The following is a 21,249-nucleotide window of genomic DNA, read 5'->3' as shown; positions in this document are numbered from 1 at the left end:
ACTGCACAGGTTACATGATTTCTAGATCAGTTGCTTTCACTAATGTAATATCCTGCTTGCCTTCTCGTCAGTGCTCGATGAAAGGAAAATAAAAGGGAAGACATTGTGTATTAAATTTCTGCATTTTTTCAGAACTCCCAGGTGCTCCATCTAACCTTGTGATCTCAAATATCAGTCCACGATCAGCCATGCTTCAATTCCGGCCAGGGTTTGATGGGAAAACGTCCATCTCAAAATGGATAGTGGAGGGACAGGTCTGTGGCACATTTTTAGACGTACTTTGCAAAATACATAAGTTTTCAGCTGTAGCACATTTCAATTGAGCAAATCAACAGGGAGTGAGTAGAAATCTGAGTTTGAACTAGCCTCTGATTAAACCTTTTTGCATTTCACATGAAGCAAATTATAAGCTCCCCTATCCACAAGTTGAGCTTTCAAATTGACCTGGTAGCTCTACCAGCTGAAATGAAGGATTGTATTGTTTTGAGCTGTGCTTGTCCTCTATATTTTAGAAGAAATCTTTATCATGTGTTGCCATATTATAGAACAAATGGCCAAGTTTTCATAGGCCGCTGTAAAGCCGTTTTCAATGAAATTGTGGGGGAAAAAGATCTTAATCTGCCGAAAGCACTAGAAACTAATAAAGGCAGGAAAGTTTTATATTTCGCTGGCTTTGGGTGCACTACAAATAACCAATCTGAGGAAATATCAGATCACCCTCTTTCATAAGGTATGCTTGTTTTCTCTGTTTAGAAGAAAGAAAAGTTTAGATAAACACCAAGCTGTGATTCATGTTTATGATTAAATTTCTTTTACACTATAGCAGTAAGTTCAGAGTTAACCTGAAACCAGAACCCATTACTATCCATTGAAACAAATTTGTCAGCTGCACAATTCTTTGTAAACCCCAGAAGCCGTCCCAATTTTCCCCAGGTCAGGAACTAATTGGTTTCATGCCAATTTTTCAATTGATGAATTTGCTTTCACTGAAGAAGTGCTACCACTCAACAAATAGACGAAAAGATAATTATACGTTCTGATGTCTGCTGATAAGCAATTTTTGCTGCAATCATTTTATTCAGTGAGAACAGCAGCAACAGTAACAACTTAATGTTTATATAGTGCTCTTCACAAAATACCACTTTGTAAAAGAAAGAACTTGCATTTGTGTAGCACATTATCATATCCTCAAAGTCAAAAAGCACTTCATAACCAATGAATTACCTTTGGAGTGTTGTCAATGTTGTTGCATAAGCAAATATGGCAGTTAATTGAACACTGTAAAGTGCTCACCAGGCAGGCGAATGAGATAAATGACATGTACAGTTGTGTTTATTTTCTCTATGCCTTTAGATAATAAAGGGGGACATGTAGCCAAGGAGCAAGACATAAAGGAACTTAGGAGAGACTGAAGGCACAGCCAGAGATAGTCTTTTGAAGATGGGTAAAGGGAGATAGTAGGGTGACATGGTTTTTGAAGAGAATACCAGAGATCACAGCAATGATTGAAGATCAACCTCTGAAGGAACAGAGGGGAGAAGGGAGCATCACTAACCCAGACTCAGAAGAGTGGGGATTGTGGACTGGTACATATGATTAGAGAAAATTACCCAACAATGTGGAGTGTTTTGGCTTTAGGAATGAGGAGCAAGAAGTTTGGAACAAAACAGAAAATGCTAGAATCACGTAGGTCAGGCAGCATCTGTTGAAAGAATAGGGGTGAGAAATTCATCTCCATTGCAGTGCCTCCACCATTGACTCTTACAAAGGGCAACTGCACCAGCATTCTTAGCATGCGTCAAAAGGATGTGAATAGATGCTATCCTGGTCTAACGTAGCTCAACCAGCTGATGTGAAACCAGGATATCAAACTTGAACCATGCGGTTCCTGGCAACTAGCTTATCAATCACTCAACAACCAGCATTGACCAAAAGATGGGTCCTGAATAAGCATTCCTTAAAGGGCCAGGCATCCAAATTGCAGCTAAGGCAATTTTTGAGAACATCTGCCATTGCAAAGCGTCAGGAAGTACTCTGGAGTGTTTTTGAGTTCAGTTGAGCACCTGAATTTGACAGAGATTGTAGAGATGTGGGTGACCTGCTCACTCAAAGGCATGGGATAGCAGTGGCAGTTCCTTTTTTTATGTTAATTCATGGGATGTGAGCATCGCTGACTGGGCCAGCATTTATTGCTAATCCCTAGTTGCCCTTGAGAAAATGCTGTTGAGCTGTCTTCTTGAACTGCTGCAGTCCATGTGATGTAGGTACACTCACAGTGCTGTTAGGAAGGGTGTTCCAGGATTTTGATCCAGCGACAGTGAAGGAACGGCAATATATTTCCAAGTCAGGATGGTGAGTGACTTGGAGAGGAACTTCCAGGTGGTGGTGTTCCCATCTATCGGCCGTCCTTGTCCTTTCAGATGGTAATGGTTGTGGGATTGGAAGATGCCGTCTAAGGAGCATTGGTGAATTCCTGCAGTGCATCTTGTAGATGGCACACACTGCTGCTACTGTGCATCATTGATGGAGTGAATGTTTGTGGATGTGCTGCCAGTCAAGCGGGCTGCTTTGTTTTGGATTGTGTCAAGCTTCTTGAGTGTTGTAGGAGCTGCACTCATCTAGACATGTGGAGAGTATTCCATCACATTCCTGGTCTGTGCCTCAGATGGTGAACAGGCTGTGGGGAGTCAGGAGGTGAATTACTTGTCGCACGACTCCTAGCCTCTGACCTGCCTTTGTAGCCATCATATTTATATGGCTGGTCCAGTTCAGTTTCTGGTCAGTGGTAACCCCCAAGATGTTGATAGTGGGGGATTCAGTGATGGTAATGCCATTGAATCTCAAGGGACAATGCTTAGATTCTCTCTTGTTGGAGATGGTCATTGCCTGTCACTTGTGTGGCGCGAGTGTTACTTGGCACTCGTCAGCCCAAGGCTGGATATTGTCCTGGTTTTGCTGCATTTGGACATGGACTGCTTCAGTATCTGAGATGTTGCAAATGGTGCTGAACATTGTGCAATCATCAACGAACATCTCTACTTCTGTGCTTGCTTGCTGTGCTGCAGACACCTCTGTGTCTGTAGCATAATAGGCAAGAAGGAATTAAGGCAGCAGAGATACAAAGCTCTTCACAATGTTCTCTGCCAACTTGGAGCCTGGCTCCTTCATGGTTCTTGACAGTGACAGGAGGCTGCCTGGCATCCCAGCTGATGCACCCAGCATTTCGGTGTGCATGTCCATCAACAGTGTCTTGTATGCCGCCCCATCGAGTTCCTCATCTGAGTCCTTTGCAATAGAATTCATCTTCCATCTCACCCTCCACTGAATTGGCAAATGAATCATCCTTTCTCCCTCCCTTGGCTGCAGCCTACTCATGCCTAGATGACTCAACATGTGCTGATCCCATTCCTATACTCCCACCTAATGTATGCAAAGTGCCATTATCTGAGCTGGTGGCCCTGAGTGTCAGATCAACTGACTGGTTTCTGCATTGGTGCTGTGTTGCTGTTGCTCTCTTTTTTTTCCCTTTGTGCTGCTGTGGCTGGGCATGCAGCAGTTCTTATCTGCCTGAAGTAGGAAACCAGAAGGGAAAGTTTGGGGGTGAGAGAAGGGGTTGGGAAGCAAGAATTCCTTAATCACACCATCAGCAGCTTGCTCATCATACCAGATTACAGGATGAGGCTGAACTGAGGTTGAGAAAAGGCATGAGGCAGGAACATAATGTCACGTTCTTGGGCTGTGGCATCTGGTGTCACTTTGTTCTACAGTCTTTGGGTGTGAGCTTGGCTGTATTAGTAGATGTATGAGGGTGAGGATCTGGATGTTAGGCATAATTCAGAGTGCCAGGAATTGCTGCTAGTTGAGTGATAGGGTATGTTGCATTGAACAGCGTGAGAGGCTGGTGGAATGGTAGGTAGGAGACCTAGCACAGAATTTAATGCCCTTCCCCATAGCAAGTTTATTGACTGGGGGAATTTAATTTGGCAGGAGGGTGGCATGTGGGGATCCTGCCGCCTTCCCCCTCCCCATCCCCCATGCCCCGATTAAATCCATGGCAGGAAGCCTTGTGGATGGCTTTCCTGCCAGCTGCCAATTATGCCCCTTAAGTGGACAATTAATGCCCACTTAAGGGCTCATCCCGCTGCTGCTATTATTCACCCATCATCAGGCAAGGGTGCTTGTCACGTGGGAAGCCTAATAAACAAGCACTGTCAGGATTGCATGCGGGCTCCTGGGGTGGCAGGGATGCCTTTGTTCAAAAGCACTCAGTGCCTTATCAGGGGACTTGGTACTGGGAAGCTGGGGCCCACTAAGAACCATTCTCCTTTCCTTGCTGCCTACCCCCATTTCCCTCCTCCCCCACAACCTCCACCTTGATATCCTCCTCCTGCTATCACTCATCCCTGGCTTGGGTCTCTCTGCGATCCTCGGTCTCAACTGGGACCATTATCAGCAGCAGCCCCCATCTCCCTGGTGGCGTTGCTGAGCAATGAAGAGCGGCTGCCTCTGATTGACTGGCTAGCTCTCAGCAGATGGGACTTCATCCCCGTGGTCCTTGATCCCAGGGGAGGCCTGACTCTGCCCAGTTAAGTGTCTGATTGGCATTTAATGCAGAGGGCCTTTCACAAAAAGAGGCGAGACCACCATTGTCTACATTAACTTCTGCCCATAATGTGAAGCTGCATTCACTGACCTTGATCATCCATGTGAAGTCATTAGACTTCCTGTGGCATTGTTGCCAGGTCTCGGGTCCATGTTCCAGAAGTTGATCTTCTTGGCTATCTCCTCCCGCTCCTCCATTCCAAGATTCTTGGAGAAGGTATCTCGGCCACCCACAAAAGAATGGCTTCTCTCTTCCTGCTTGCCTTCCCCACTAATGCCTCTAGCATTGCATATGTCACCTTGGAACCCTCTCTCTGCATTAGTGTTCCATTTTCCATCTTTTAAATTTCAGCAATATTAATCAGTGCAGCTTTCCTTTAAGAGGGACAGTCTACCTTTACAAATAGGACGCTGGCTGGACCAGGTGTTCTCAGTGCAATAATGTTTGGCTGCCTTGTTGAGTGGTAGAGGCAGCCAACAAGACCAAGAGGATGCTAGCATTAAGGTCCCACACAGCCCTATGCTACAATCAAGTAAATGAGGCGGCAGCACCAAGATGCTTGATGCCCACCTCCAATGGAACTGGCACAGGCAGTTCACAAAACACAACCCCAAAGCCCAAAGAATGGGGAAGACGAATCTTTAGCCCTCCCAGTGAATCAAAATTTTGGATATCGAACCCTTCCTCAATGTTTGTTTTCTAGCCTGTTTTTCTTTTATTGTCTATGTCAGATCGCCTTCCAGTTTGCCACATGTTGAGGCTCTGTGAGATTGGGAGCTAGGGGAAAGGGAATTTTATTACCATCTCTCTAGCTCAGGCAGAGAAAGGCAGGCTCAATGCCGAAAGCAGCTTTAGAGAAAAACTAGAGGAAATTTCTCTTGCTTAATTGCTATGTGTGCCAACCCTGGTGTATTTGGAGAAACTATTTTCTAAAACAGAGCACCGGATTGCACTTGAGCACAAATAGGAAATTCCTGGTGCTGATCTTTGAAGATTAGGCAAAATCACAAGTGTGCTGAAAATGCAGGTTTACAGCTACTCCAGAGATATTAACTGAAGATATTGCTATCACCAGCAACAAGGTCTGAACTTGGTGTCAGGAGTCCCTCTTCACTAAAGGTGGAAAATACCTCACTCATCCAAAATTAATGTACCTTTTCTGAACTAAATTGGATAAGTCATTTGGCAGCAAGCATGGAGGAGTCCAATGTTTAATTCTTTGGGTATTAACAATATGTATGTGAGGAAATGAAATTACTATTATCTGAATTGTTTATATATAATCTCTATTAAAAAAAGCATTTATTTTAATTTTAAGTTCTCCCTAGACTATAAAACTGGTCTTGCAATTAAATTCATTATCTGGAAAATGACTTCTCTATAGTTTGATTGTAATAGAAATTTAAAACAATTGGTAGTTTATTTAGCTAAAACAAAGTATTACGTATCAAAACAGTAGAATCACATTTTTTGGTTTTAACTTTGAATAAAAAATATTTTGTTTTACCTATTGCCTGTTTGCTTATATTAATGATAGGATATCCCATTTTATCAATTATCTAACAACTTTTCCTTCCTTATTACATAGATTCTAGCATCAGTTATGATTAATATTTTTACCTTCAGATAGGAGTGATTGGAGAAGATGAAGAGTGGGTTTTACTATATGAAGCAGAGAATGAACCAGATGCCCAGATGTTAGAAATCCCAAATTTGACTCCTTATACATACTACAGGTGAGTCAAAGGACACTGGTTTGTAAAGTTTGTATACTTGTTTTAACCTTAATGTAAATGCAGTCATTGTATTTTAATTTACTTTTACATAAAACTTCTGTGGAAAATGAACTCAAAGAACTTGGGGAAATGAATCGCCAGAGTGTTAGCACTCTAGCATTGCCATTTGGTTTTCATCCATCACTGGCTTGATAGGCTGTAGGTGTCTGTGAACATTTAAGATCTCCATGTGGAATAAGGGTGGGAGTCTCAAACCAGTTATGACCAGCTGTGGGCCCAAAGCATAAAACTGCTCTTATCACAAGGTTGGCCATTTCACTTGGGCCTTGGATGGCAGATGGACGAAGTGAAAACATTCACATAAGTACAATAAAGGGGGCTGCATCAGAGGTTGGGTTTAACACACATTGTTGGGTAGCATAGAGGGAGATTTAGGTCCCTCCATGTCGCATCTGACTGCGGGTGACGAAAATTAATAAAAAAGAATGATTTTTGTCCCCAGGATACTTTGTTCACATTGAGCACAAAAATTCACCAGAACAGGAAGAACTGAAACTGTATTTACAAAGGAATTGCATAGAAGCACATTGCAAAAGCTCTCTTTGATAACCTCAAGATAACCTCTGTATTGCCTCAGGAATGAAACCAAGCCATATCCATAACTTTATGGAAGTACTTTTTATATCAACGCCACAGATCATCTGGAGTACTGAGTTGCTTTTCAACTAAGCATTCCTGTCCCTGGTCCTAACTGGCAACTTCCAGGAAAATAGCTTTAAGCATCCATGCCATCATGGGAAGATGAAGGATATTGAAGGGTCCTTTGCTGTCATAACAATATGAAATATAAAAAATAAAGTAATAATTTATAATTTGTGGTATGACCAGGACTAAAGTGACACATTTCCACATACAACAATTATTCTGTCACTCGGGAGTAATCTGGTTATCTTGTTTCTGGAGATATAAACTCTGTTATGTGGGTGTTCTAGGCACGTTATCTGTTTTTGCAGCATGAAGGAACAATATGTGAGTGCAATCAACATTAAAAGGAAACTCATGACTTGTATTTGTGCACCTAATGCAGTCATTTGTAGCAAATGGAAATTGTTTAATTACTTGCAGCTAAAAATGTCACTCTTGTGATTAAAATAGTGTTGCACCTTTGGAACCCAAATAAGCTATAATAATGAAATGAAAAAAAAACACACTGTCACCTTAATTCTACCTACCAAGGCATAGGGCAGAATTTTGCCCTTGATGGGCGGGCGGCCAGCTGATCGCTGCCGCCGAAATGGGCCCCGCTGCCATTTTGAGTGAGTGGGCCAATTAAAGCTATGCGCTTCCTGTGCGGGGGGGAGGGATTCCCCAACTGTCAAGATGCGCTGTTTAGAACATGTGCGCGAAAGAGCGCACATCTCACTGAGACTAAGCGCTGTCTCAGGGAGAGCGCTGAAAGTTTTATAAACTTAAAAAATAGGAAAATAAAAAAATTATTAACGTCTCCCTCATGTGACAATGTCGCACGAGATGGGACATGTTAATAAATATCACATAAGTTTATTAAAGTTTTCAAAAACAGACATGGAACCTCATCCTGCCGATAGATGAGGTTTCATGTTTTTTCAGAAACCCGCTGGGGCTCCTGGCCTGCCCGCCAGCCTTAAGGTTGGATGGGCAGGGCCTTTAATTGGCTTAAAAACAAAAAACTGCGGATGCTAGAAATCCAAAACAAAAACAGAAATACCTGGAAAAACTCAGCAGGTCTGGCAGCATCGGCGGAGAAGGACAAAGTTGACATTTCAAGTCCTCATGACCCTTCAACAGAACTAAGTAAAAATAGGAGAGAGGTGAAATATAAGCTGGTTTAAGGTGGGGGGGTAGCGCGGGAAGTGAGGGGTGGTGTCATTGGACCGAATATTGAGTCCAACAACTTTAGATCTTGAACTCCTTCCTCCATCCCCATTTCTTCCCCCTCCCTTTTGTTTTTTCCAATAATTTATATAGATTTTTCTTTTCCCACCTATTTCCATTATTTTTAAATCTATACCTTTTATGCCCTTTTAGTCTTATTTCACCCCACCCCCACTAGAGCTATCTGTACCTTCCTTGTCCTTCTATCCATTCTTAATTAGCACATTCTTTTAGATAATATCACCACCTTCAACACCTCTTTGTTCTTTTGTCTGTGACATCTTTTGGTTATCTGCTCCTATTACTTCTTGCTTGTCCCTACAAACACCCCCCTCCCCCCCACCGCCACTTCTCCCCCCCACCCCCCACCTTAAACCAGATTATATTTCACCATCCCTTATTTTTACTTAGTTCTGTTGAAGGGTCATGAGGACTCGAAACATCAACTTACTTTAATTGGCTTAAGTATCCTGTTAATGGCCTCAATTGGTCATTGACAGGTCGACGTGCGGACAGCTGATTGCGCTGTCCGCCCGCCTTCCTGAATATTTAAATGGGGCGGGATGACGTTGGGGGTTTCTCCCGACATTATCCCGCGTCATTTTTGCATTGGCGAGCGGACCCCGCCCCCAACTCACCAATAGTAAAATTCTGGCCATAGTGCTAGAAGACAAGATCGTACCATGTTACTTGGATATTTTTCATCTGTATTGAAAAATAATTTTACATTCTATCATTCTTAAACAAGTCCAATCATTGTACCATTAGGTGAGATTTTGTAGTATTTTTAACTTTTGAAAATGGCTTTGTCCCCTGTGGGTAATGGATCTGTTATACTTGTTCGGGCAATGGATCTTTCATTTTTGTTCAGTTACCACAGTAATCGACTAAAGTCTCCTATTAAATACATAACTAATGTCTGGGACATTTTTCAGATGTTGCCTTGCTATACTTAATATGTTCTGTTTAATACAACTGTTTGCCATGATTGATCAGTAATGTTTGACAGTAAGCTAGTGTGACAGGTCGAACACCTGATTGACATAGCTTTTATTTAATGAGAGCAGTTTACTTAAGATTTGCAAACTAGAAGTAAGGAATTTTTTTAGATACAATTCCATTAAATGTATGCAAAAGACTTCCATTTAAGACAGTCACAGGATGAATTTTTGTTCAAGCTTGTCATTAGTTGAACCCCTGAGTGCATTAATTTGCATATGTAGAAACTCCTTGGGTTGGTAATTCTGTAGTTTAGTGTGGTGTGGTGCTCCTTTGGGGGTATGAATTATTTTACAGCCAATCAATGTGATAATTTCCTCCTGTGAAAAAATTAAAACTATAATTCAGGTGACTGATTTATCTCATAATAATCTTGTCCTCATTTTAGAAAATCTTTTTAAAAAATTGAAAAATATCAAAACAATAAATGAGATTGCTCCTGAATGATGTCTTACTTATTTTATTTGAACTGATTTGAAAGAAAAAATTCAAAAGCATCAAAAATATTTATTTTCCTTTAAGTGCTAGTGAAATTGGTAGCTAAGCATCAAAGTTCACTGTTCGCTCAAAACCTAAGAAAAGGTTTGTTCTGCTTATTTTCCAAGACATTGGCTATGTGTTTTTCTTTGTGACCATTTAACAATGTTATTTTGCTATCCCACACCTCGTTTTTTGGATCCCTGAATACCATGCTCCAAATTGTGGCTGTAAGAATAGGTACATCATTTGCTGCCACTTTCTGATAAGAAATTGTGAACTAGGGAGGTGTACCCCTGATCGCTTGCTAGGCAAATGCACAGGTTTGTGTGGTTCTGAACTATACAGAGGATCAGTTCACCACTGATGTGTGCTGACTTCACTAATAATGTTAGAAGATTGATGGGGTCCCTGTTAAAGGTCTAAATTTCCCTGGGATAGGGAGGAGTGGGGGGTGGGGTGGGGAAAATGGGTGAGGGGCAGAGGGCGAAATGGGGTTGTGGGGTAAGGTTTCCACTACTGAATGCTGTCCAGTAACTCTTACTGCAAAATGTGTGCATCTGGACAGAAGGTGAGGTCAGGATCACACAGAGCAGAACACCTGCGGTCTGTCCGCAAGAATGACCCAAACCTCCCTCTCGCTTGCCATTTTAACACTCCACCCTGCTCTCTTGCCCACATGTCTGTCCTTGGCTTGCTGCATTGTTCCAGTGAAGCCCAACGCAAACTGGAGGAACAACACCTCATCTTCCGACTAGGGACTTTACAGCCTTCCGGACTGAATATTGAATTCAACAACTTTAGGTCGTGAGCTCCCTCCCCCATCCCCACCCCCTTTCTGTTTCCCCCTTCCTTTTTTTTCCAATAAATTATAAGGATTTTCCTTTTCCCACCTATTTCCATTATATTAAAAAAAAACCCCACTAGAGCTATACCTTGAGTGCCCTACCATCCATTCTTAATTAGCACATTCGTTTAGATAATATCACCAACTTTAACTTTAACACCTATGTGTTCTATTGTACTATTGTCGTTGACATCTTTTGATGATCTGCTTCTATCACTGCTTGTTTGTCCCTACAACCACACCCCCCCCTCCACCTCTCTGTCTCTCTATCTCTCCGCCCCCCACACACGCACCTTAAACCAGTTTATATTTCAACTCTTTCTTGGACTCGAACTCAAGTTCTGTCGAAGGGTCATGAGGACTCGAAACGTCAACTCTTTTCTTCTCCACCGATGCTGCCAGACCTGCTGAGTTTTTCCAGGTAATTCTGTTTTTGTTTAGGATCACACAGCATGTTTTCCCAGGTCTAAATGCTGCTGATACTTTCTTTACCTCATCTGTGATGATTGACCATGGGACACGTTTTGGAATAGGCAGCTGGAAAATGTGGAAATGTATTGTACCAAGAGGTATTGCATCATGGAGGTAAAGGAAAAAATTTGAAAAAAAAACTGTGACTTACCCTTCAGCATTGTGTATTTATTCTTGCTGCTGTGTTAGCATTTGACATCTACTCTGCACCTCCCTGTAACGGTCTAGCTGAGATTTTAGAATTTAGCGTGCGTGTGTCGTGAGTGAGAGAGCGCAAGACACTGGCCAGGATTTTATGGTCAGTGGGAATGGACACAAAAGGGGCTGCCGCCCGTGATCGGGACCCAACTGCAATTTCACACTGGCTGGCCAATTTGATTGCCTATTCAACATGTTTGAAATCAGAGCAAAAATTCATATAAGAAATATGTCTCTTAACCAAGGCAGCCTGGTGGCACAAGTAGCTTTTTTTTGTTGTGCCCTAGTGATGTAGCGGTATATAAGTCACACACACACACAGATGGGAGGAGGTGAGCGCGTCATTTTATGCTCGTTCAGGTTGGACGCACGCCCGCCCAATGAGCGAAACATTCTGCCTTGTGTGTGTGTGACTTATGTACCGCTACATCACTAGGGCACAACAAAAAAAGCTACTCGTGCCACCAGGCTGCCTTGGTTAAGAGACATGTTTCTTATTTGATTTTTTGCTCTGATTTCAAACATGTTGAATAGGCAATCAAATTTAATAAGTAAACATAATATGCCTGATTACCTCGCTAATGGGAAAATTGCATTTCTACTCCTGCTAACATTGTAAAGATCTATATTCGATATTGTTCTGAACAATTAACTTAATTCTTGTGTTAAATGTATTTTGTCATTAGGTTTCAAATAAAGCAGATGAACATAGTGGGCTCTAGCCCTGTAAGTTGGCCTTCCCGCATAATCCAAACTCTGCAGGCTCCACCAGATGTAGCACCTGCTAGCGTCACAGTGCGAACAGCAAGTGAGACCAGCTTATGGGTTCGCTGGGTGGTAAGTGAAGATACTGTGTTAAAAAAATAAGAAGGATTGAATAAAATACAGAGGCACATAACTTTTGATCTCTGGGGAATTGTACCCGGGGGTACCCCAGAAGATGCGTTGGGAACCCCACGCAAGGCCTGCACACGAATTGCCCGGGAAGTTCAAACTTCTGTTGAGCAATTATGCTGCACTGGGAACCAGCTGAAACTCCAAGTTAACTCAGAGACTTCGGATTGTTCAGACTGACTTGCCAGAATAATTACCCAGGAAAAGTTGGAATTAAAACCACTTCTAACTCCTGATTAATGATAGTACTGAACCACAGGAGCCTCCGAATACCCATCCTACCCCCAAACCCCAGACTACCTTACTGACTTGCACTTCCCCTACTGCCCCCGCCGACCACCTTTCCATCCCTTAACTACTTTTCCATCTCCCCCAACTACCTTTGTGTCCCAATCAACCACCCTTCCAACCCTCTGACTACTCCCCCCCGCCTTCCCTACCCTCAACTGCCCACCTCACGCACCCCCCACCCACCCCCCCCCCCCCCCCACCAGACTACCCCAATCCCCCCCTCCCACCACCAGACTGAACTGAATATGTAAGTGAGTAGAACAATGGTGATAGAATTTAAAACAGGCAGGTGTAAAGTGCTACAGGTAGGAAGGAAATATAAGTGATGCACATACCCCTTGGTTGATGTTGGAATAATTAAGAATGTGTGGGATCCATGAGCAAAGTTCCTGATAAGTTGCCTGGATGTGCAGCAACCTGGAAGGCACCAAATGGTCTTGTTCTGTGATAAGTAATGTGCGTGAGTGACCGTGTGCTGAGAAAACTTGGCCACACATAACGATTAAATTTTAATGGAAATCATGAGTCTTATACTGTATGCTAAATATATTTGACCAATGCCAAGCAGGACAAGTAGACATTAGACAAATTAGGACAAGCAAATTTAGAACATTCTTCACACAAATAATGATCAAACATAGAATTGGTTTCCAGGTAGAGTGCAATGGTGAGAACCTGGAATAGTTTAAGAATTTAGATGTTTTGATAATGGAATCTTTCTGGATGGATGAATTAAAATAAGATGTATGGTCTATCCATGGTTATCTTGTGAGTATAGTTTCTCAACATTTCCTATCAGTCATTGGTGGACAATATTCTTGAGTTCTCTGCCCAAAGGCAGGTCCAACCCACAGCACCATGCCTTCACCACTCTGTTTGCACCAATCTGATCCACACCAAACATCTAGCCTACTGAACTAATGGCCCCTCCTACCTCTTCAAGGAGTCCAAGTTTCTGTGGCAACATACAATTTAAGCGCTTGTTGTAGCCTGGAGCTACGGATGATAGAGGCTATAATTTCTTTCCATCACACGGCTGATCAGGAATCTCTCTCACTCTTACTGCCTGCCATTGGAGTATGTTGGAAGGATTTACAAGTCGATACCTAACCTGTTAAGCTGAGTTTGAATGCTTCTTTGGCCATCAAGTCCTGAAGTGGGACCTGAACACACAGCTCCTGGCTTAGAGGCAGGGAACTCTACCATGTGCCACAAGACCTCCTTTGGATGGACAATGCACAATGGTAAATCACTTGATGATCAGGGTTCCAGGACCCAAGTTCTTTGTAAGGGAAAGCAGCTGCTTGAAGAAAGGCCACAATGTTCCTAACTGTCAATTGTCCAGGTGGAGTTCTGAACACTCTGGCAATTCTTTACAATATTTTGTGAATGGATGGTGCATCAGGTTACCATTCTTAATATTCCAAAAATTAGGTTCACCAAGAAATAGACTTTTTGTTGCAAGTGACAACTGGCAGCTGAGTTATTTGCTGAAGCTGCGAAAATCATGTGACCTTGTGTTGCAAATATGGAATGTATGAGATTGTTTTCCGACTGTACCTTTAATTTAGGGTAAAATGGAGGAATGAAGGGGATCACGTGGCCTTTTCTGAATTCTGCTAATGACAAACCTGGGTGGTTTGACTGCTAAAGATTAAGTCTGGGTGGGACCAGGTTGTTTTACTGGGAAGGGAGTGCAAGGAATTCACCCTTGTAAACAATGGCAGAAGCCAGGATGACCAACTCTGGTTGAAAAGAATAAGGGGCACTTCACCATGAAAGCTGATCTTGAATGGGGGTGGAGAGAAGGGGGGCTGCTGACAAATCTGAGAGATTGGTTGGTGGGGAGTTTGGTGAACCTCAGGGCAGTGGGGAGCAACCTCTGAGAGCAAGGGGATATGTGATGGCAAGCCTATGAGAATGGGATTGGTGGGGATTGTCAGGTTAATCAACCTGAGAGAGCAGATGGCAGGTACTGCATGGCGCACCCAGATTCTGATGCTGCCATCTGTCAGTTCTACCGCAGGATGGCCCCAGACATACCAATCGTGCCCAATGCATTCGCCAAACGAGGCCTGCTGAGATAACAAAGATCCAGCACAAAACGCGTCCCGGGAAGGACTGACCCAGGACATGGGATGAAAGGCCAAATTACAGGGTCCCAGAAAATCCAGAGGGTTGGTCATTCTGGCAGAAGCATCTGTGCTGACGGTGGATAGACTAAGCCTCCAAAGTGCTAGGAAGGTGTAAAGAATGTCAGGTTTTGTAAACGGTTATACTTAACTGTCTATTTATTTCAAGATAGAATGGATTTGGGACTCTAAAGTATAGCTAATTAACTTTTCTACCAGGATACAAAACCTATGTGATTCATGTTCCCGTGGAAGTGGGCTTTGAGAAGGAAAGTGTCCATAGAAAATCACTTGTAGGTTAAATTTACAGGCTTTCCAAAAGATATCCCTGAAACTCTCAAACAAGTCAGTCTGCAGTAATGTGAATATGCTCAAATTGAAAGACCAAATTCCTGAGGATTTAGAACCAGGCTCACAGATTTGCCTACGTTGAGATAGAGGCAGACTGTCTGGGAAAAGCCTTTCACTGTGAAAGACAGTTCTGGGGTTAAAAGTTACGGGGCTGAGAAAGGGAAAGAATGGAAGTAACCCTCGAGAGCGAAGAATCACTTTGAACTTGTTCCAGGAAATTGAATGTCTACTTAAGGGACAGTGTAAAGTATAACCATGAAATGAAATTTTTGGTTATGTTAAAAGTAAAAGGGATAAGCTATGTTTTGTAGTTTAAAGTATATGTTGAAATAGTGTTTAGTCAATGCTGCATTTAGTTTGTTACAGTAAAAGTTTTAAAACATGAAATCCTGTTGTGTCATCCTTTCAGCTGTTCACTGGAAGTTCAAATTTCTTTTTTAAAGTTACCATTCTCTGCAGAGATGGTAACACCTTATCAATCAACAATCTTATCAATGCTGTTGGCTAGGAAAACTATTGATCCTTTTCTCTCAGAATCCTGGAACTGTGGTAAAGCCAAGGGAAAAAAGAAACAATGCTGATTATAGTTCCTCAATAATCCTCATTGAAATATTTCACTTTTGGCGCCGAGTTCCAGCCAGCTTACTGCTGATTGCTTGGCTGGTGAGTAAGCAAGGACAGCGACCAGAGGTTTTCGACAGCACTATGCGTCAAGCAAATTTAGTGCTCACAGGACAAGAACAACACATGACAAAGATCTGTTATCTGGTGTCAGAATAACAGAGAAATATCTCATCCTCTGGAGAATTCCTAAATTTCCTCAGAAACTGTTAGTGAAAGTCTTAAAGCTTACTTGTTTCTTACTCCATAGAAAGGCTGATGATAATTTTGAAAAAATTATTACTGAATAATCAATAGCTGCACCTTTCACTGTTAACAAATATTTTACACCTTCCCAAAATTTCCTTACCTTTATAGCTTGCAGCAACCTTTCATCTGTAATTTGTAGTTAATATGTGCAATATATATTCTCTATACCAATTTTACAGAAACTTCTGTTCAAAATATAAGGCCAGAAAGTTCTTCTGTGTGTTTTCTGGGTCACGTGGATTACTCTCCCAAGTCTTACTAATCAAATTTCTAAGACATTTCCTCAGATTCAATATGAAAATGTTTTATTATTTTAACAGATTAATGTGGTCAGCCATTGACAAAAATCAACTGTTGACACTTCTAAATCCATAGCATTCTAATTCTTGGATCTCTTAACATATTTTGAAAGTGTAAGAGATTGGAATTATTTCATCCTTTTTTTTAGAAAGATAAGGGAATTTGCACAGGATGACATAATGGAACAAGTTTTTAAAAAATTCCAAATTATAAAAAGCTCGCAATCTGTTGTTGTTGCCAGGGAAGAGTTTCCCCCATAATGAAGACATTTTATTCAGATTTGTCTGGGTGGCTTTTCTTCTTCCTGCTTCAAGGTATATTGATCACCTGCACACATTGATTAGAGGAAAATCAGTCAGGGAACAAAGAATACTTGAAGAGAGTCTGCTCAATTTTCCATCATTTTCCAGAGTTGACTACACCCTTGCATTATAAAACAAGCAGGTCCCATTACCTCTTCAATCTCAAGTATCACTGGCTATTGTTTTCACAGGGATTAGCAAAAAATATTTTCCAAATTGAAATAATTAGCAACTTAGTGGTTGAAAAAAGTTGCCAAGTACCACCCTTGGCTCCGGACCAGAATTGTATCTTAATCAACGTGTATCTTTTGATTCTGAATCTATTTACCTGTTTGTTCACAGCCTGTTCCAGAGTCTGAGTATAATGGTAACCCCGAATCAGTTGGATATAGAATTAAAAACTGGAGACTGGACGGTGTTGGCACACCTGTAACTCAGATTATTAATGACCGTCTGGAACGGGAGATCACCATTGAAGATCTAGAGGAATGGACTGACTATGTATTCCAGATCCAGGCTTTTAATGCCATTGGTTCAGGACCTTGGAGCAAACAAGTCCGAGGGCGTACAAGAGAATCAGGTACTGATGCAAAAACCAGGATTAGGAAGTTATGATATTGGGAGGTTTGGGGGGTGGGGGGGGGGGTGTGTGAGGTGGTGGTAGCAAGTGTGAAAAAGCTATCCTCAGGCTGTTTTTTAAAATATATTCTTTGTGGCAAACTTTACCACACATTAAGGTGAGGAATGTCAGTACTGGGACATGGATTACTTTGCTAATTTTGTGAGCATCAAGCACTACCAGGTCAGATATAGCACAGACTGATACAAGGTTACATTTTTCTCTCTCTGACCCAACATGGGCCCTTAACTGCAGCTTTAGGGCAGCACCTTCTACTGCACCAGTATGATTACAGCAGGCATCATAATGGCCTGTTTGAGCAGTTTTGCTATTTTCTGCCGTGAAAGCAGTATAGTACAGCAGGATACCCATTAAACACTGGGTTGAATCTGTTAATTGTATTTCAGTTATGTTTTATTATATGCAAATGGGGAGTTTTTTAGTGTTAAACTTGCACACATAGAGACACTACTGAAACTATTGGAGTGGGGTTTGGGGTGTTAAATTAAGAGGTACATGCTTGTAATGTTTCATTCTGTAATGTTAGTCAGAGTAAAGATTGGCCCCAGTACTATCCTCCCTTCAGCAAGTACTGAAGTACTTGCTTTCTAAATTATAACTATCTGTCCAAAGCATTTTTTTTTATTTTGGATGCTTCTGAGACTTTTATGTGGAATCACATCCAGGGCATGAAAGAGATGTGCTACACTATACCGTAATTGTCTTTTATTTACAATTATCCTACAGAAGTTCCAATCCATATTAAGCATAATTTTGTATTTTTCTCTAACTTTCCTTTGATATTTTTGTTCACTATACAGTTAGTGCTTATAAAGCCTGGTTTTGAGGAATGATTCAGACTGACATTCTGGTGGCGTCGAATTAATGTCAGTGGAGATAAAGTTGTTCACCTACGGTGTTTCGGCATCTTAGTCATTTCAACCATGTATGCTAATTCAGATTCCTTCTACTGCTGGGCTCAGTGAGCTTTGTAACTCCCCCCAAGCCAACTCACTCAATGGTGTCATCATCATTCAGAGTTCAAGCAAACTATTCAAAAGAATCAGAAATGCACAGAAAATATGAAACTTGTTTTTTTAAATAATCACTGTTGTTTTGAAGCATTAAGTTTTCTAATTTATTGGTGCAATGTCCTTTCTAAAAACCTGAAAAAGGAAAGTTGATACTTTATTTAACATCTCACTAACATCCAGGTATTGCAAGCAGTGTACCACCAAACCACAGATTCAAGTTCTATAAGAATATTAATAGTGATTTTAAGAATATACAATTCATTGTTGCATTGTATGTCATTCAAAACATGTATTTTAAAAGTAAGGGAAAAAAGGACTTGCATTTATATAGTGTTTTTCATGACCACTGGAAGTTTCAAAGTGCTTTACAGCCAATGAAGTACTTCACGTGTAGTCACTGTAGTAATGTAGGAAACACAAAATCCAAGTTGCACATGTTAAAGTCACTGCTCATACTTTTGAGTAAAGGACAAATCTGGAGTCAGTCTTTTCCTTAATACAGGCTTATTCACAAAACCACAGAGCACAGGCAAGACTCCCCTTTTCCTTTTCCACACCAGTGTAAACCAGTTTCTATATACGTAAGAATAATTCCCTAATCTTTTCCCAATTAGTAACAGCTGCTCTCACTTGCAAACAACAGCATGCACTTCATTGTAACAGGATTCCAACATTAATAACGCATAGCAAACTTCCACAAACAGCAATGTGATCATGACCAGGTAAATATTGGCCAGGCCGCCGGGAATAACTCCCCTATTGTTCTTTGAGATAGTGCCATGAGATCTTTTACATCCAACTGAGCAAGCAGATGGGGCATCTGTTTAACGTTTCATCCAAAAGATGGGAACTCCAACAGTGCAGTACTCCCTCAGTACTCCATTGGAGTGCCAGCCTTAATTTTGGTGTTCTAGCCCTGGAGCGGGACTTGAACCCAGAACCTTGTGATTCAGAGCTGAGCATGCTACCAACTGAGGCACAGCTAACATTAATATAACACAAAATAAATTCAAATCAATGGGTAGAATCTTATCAATGGTGGGCGCGGGCAGATGCGGCGGTGATCGGCTGTGCGCCACCATTTTACACGGGTGGACCAATTAAGGCCTGCCCAGCGTAACACGCAGCTGGTAGCACTCAGCGCTACCTGTGCGGGTGGGCGGAGGAGGGGGAGGGGGGAGAGTCGGGGCCTGCGCTCTTTCGCTTTACAGCCATGTGTGTGAAAGAGCGCAGCAATCTCCCTGAGGCACAGAGCAGCCTCAGGGAGATTAAGTAGATAATAAAAGTTTTTAAAATATAAAGTAAAAAATTATTTAAACATGTCCTCTCATGTGACAGTGTCACATGAGCTGGGACATATTTATTTATTAATTTTATAAAATCTTCAGGAAACCTCATCTCGCCCGTGGATGAGGTTTCCTGGAAAACGCGAAGGTTGCTTGGGCTCTTCCTTTCCCACCAACCTTAAGTTTGGATGGGCAGCGTTGTTAATAAAGTAAATTGCTTTCTTAACGGCCTTAATAGGCCATTGACAGTTTGGCGGGTGCGCAGCTTTCTTCGGCACACACCCACCAAACGTAATATCAAAATGACGCGCGATGACATCGGGATGCATGCCCGACGTCATCTCGCGTCATTTTGTGCATCGGCGTGTCGGGCCTGCCCCTGCACACCGACAGCAATATTCTGCCCTGTGGGTTGCTGTGCAGCACTGGACTTCACTAGGAGACTATCTGAATCATTTGTCTGACATTTGAATTTGCCTGCCCTCTTTTTTGAGGGAGTTCTGCTTACCTTGATCTGGCTCAAAATTGGACAGAGCAATGCATAGCAAAATATCCTAAATCTCAGGGGAGAATCACAACTTTCAGTGCAAGCCCTGAGGCAGACTTACTATTAGCCAGTCTTAATGTAGTTACAGAGTGTCCAACTCAGCCGGTGCTGATTAAAAATTGAAGTGTGGCAGCAAAATCCTTATAATGTAAGGATAGTTACAAATTTTACTAAGATGAGATGCGATTTGGCCCAAGTGAACTGGGAGCAACTACTTGCAGATAAAACTGTGTCAGAGCAGTAGGAGGCATTCAAGAAGGAAATAGCGAGAGCGTAAGGCAAATATATTCCCGTAAAGACAAAGAGAGGACCAAGTCTGGAGAACCCTGGGTGTCAAGGGACATAAATGTTGGATTATGAAAAAAGGAGAAGCTTATGGTAGATACTAAGACCTCAATACAGCAGAGTCCCTAGAGGAGTATAAAAGTGCAGGGGAGAACTTAAAAAGAAAATTAGGAAAGCTAAGAGAGTGCATGAAAAAGCATTGGTGGGTAGAATAACAGAAAACCCAATGAGTTTTTAAAAATATATAAAGAGCAAGAGAATAACTAGGGAAAGAGGAGGGCCAATTAGGGACCATAGAGGTAATCTGTGTATGGATCTGGAAGATGTGGGTACAGTTCTCAATTAATACTTTGCATCGGCCTTCACAATGTAAAAGGGCAACACAGGTATAGACATCAGGGTGGAGGACTGTGAAATATTAGTGAAAATTAACATAGAGAGAGGCGGTACGAGCGGGTTTAGCGGCCTTAAAAGTGGATAAATCCGCAGGCCCAGATGGGATGTGTCCTAGGCTGTTGAAGGAGGCAAGCGAAGCGATATCAGGGGACCTGGCAGTAATTTTCAAATCTTCTTTGGCCGCAGATGAGGTACTGGAGGACTGCTAAAGTTGTCTCATTATTAAAAAAGGGAGGAAGGGATCTATCAGGAAATTACAGGCTAGTCAGTCTAACCTCAGTGGTGGGGAAGTTACTAGAAAGAATTCTGAGGGACAGAATATATCTGCACTTGGAGAGACACAGATTAATCAGGGATAGTCAGCATGGATTTGTTAAGAGAAGGTAACCAGGAGTGTTGATGAGGGTAGTGCATTTGATGTGGTCTACATGGACTTTAGCAAGATTTTTGATTAGGTCCCTCATGGCAGAGTGGTCAAGAAAGTAAGAGCCCATGGGATCCAAGGCAAAGGAGCATGTTGGATTCAAAGTTGGCTGAGAGGCGGGAAGCAGAAGGTGATGGTGGAGGGATGTTTCTGTGACTGGAAGTCTGTTTCCAGTGGGGTTCCACAGGGCTTGGTGCTGGGGCCCTTGCTGTTTGTGGTGTAAATAAATGACTTGGAATTAAATATAGGGGGTATGATCAAGAAGTTCGCGGA

At 42.1% G+C, this 21,249-nt stretch overlaps 1 protein-coding gene across 1 annotated transcript in view; it reads left to right on the top strand.

Annotated features, from left to right (window-relative positions):
• sdk1a (sidekick cell adhesion molecule 1a) overlaps nt 1–21,249 on the top strand; it is a 954,785-nt gene that overhangs the window by 771,605 nt on the left and 161,931 nt on the right. The window contains exons 22-25 of the mRNA XM_041207300.1: nt 133–254; nt 6,230–6,339; nt 11,932–12,082; nt 16,728–16,965. Of these exons, the coding sequence (XP_041063234.1) occupies nt 133–254; nt 6,230–6,339; nt 11,932–12,082; nt 16,728–16,965 (621 nt within the window). The remainder of the gene's footprint in view (nt 1–132; nt 255–6,229; nt 6,340–11,931; nt 12,083–16,727; nt 16,966–21,249) is intronic.

The sequence above is a fragment of the Carcharodon carcharias genome, chromosome 15 (genome assembly GCF_017639515.1).
Source record: "Carcharodon carcharias isolate sCarCar2 chromosome 15, sCarCar2.pri, whole genome shotgun sequence".
Lineage (NCBI taxonomy): Eukaryota > Metazoa > Chordata > Chondrichthyes > Lamniformes > Lamnidae > Carcharodon > Carcharodon carcharias.
Note: the sequence above shows the minus strand (reverse complement) of the source record. Positions and strands in the feature narration are given on the sequence as shown.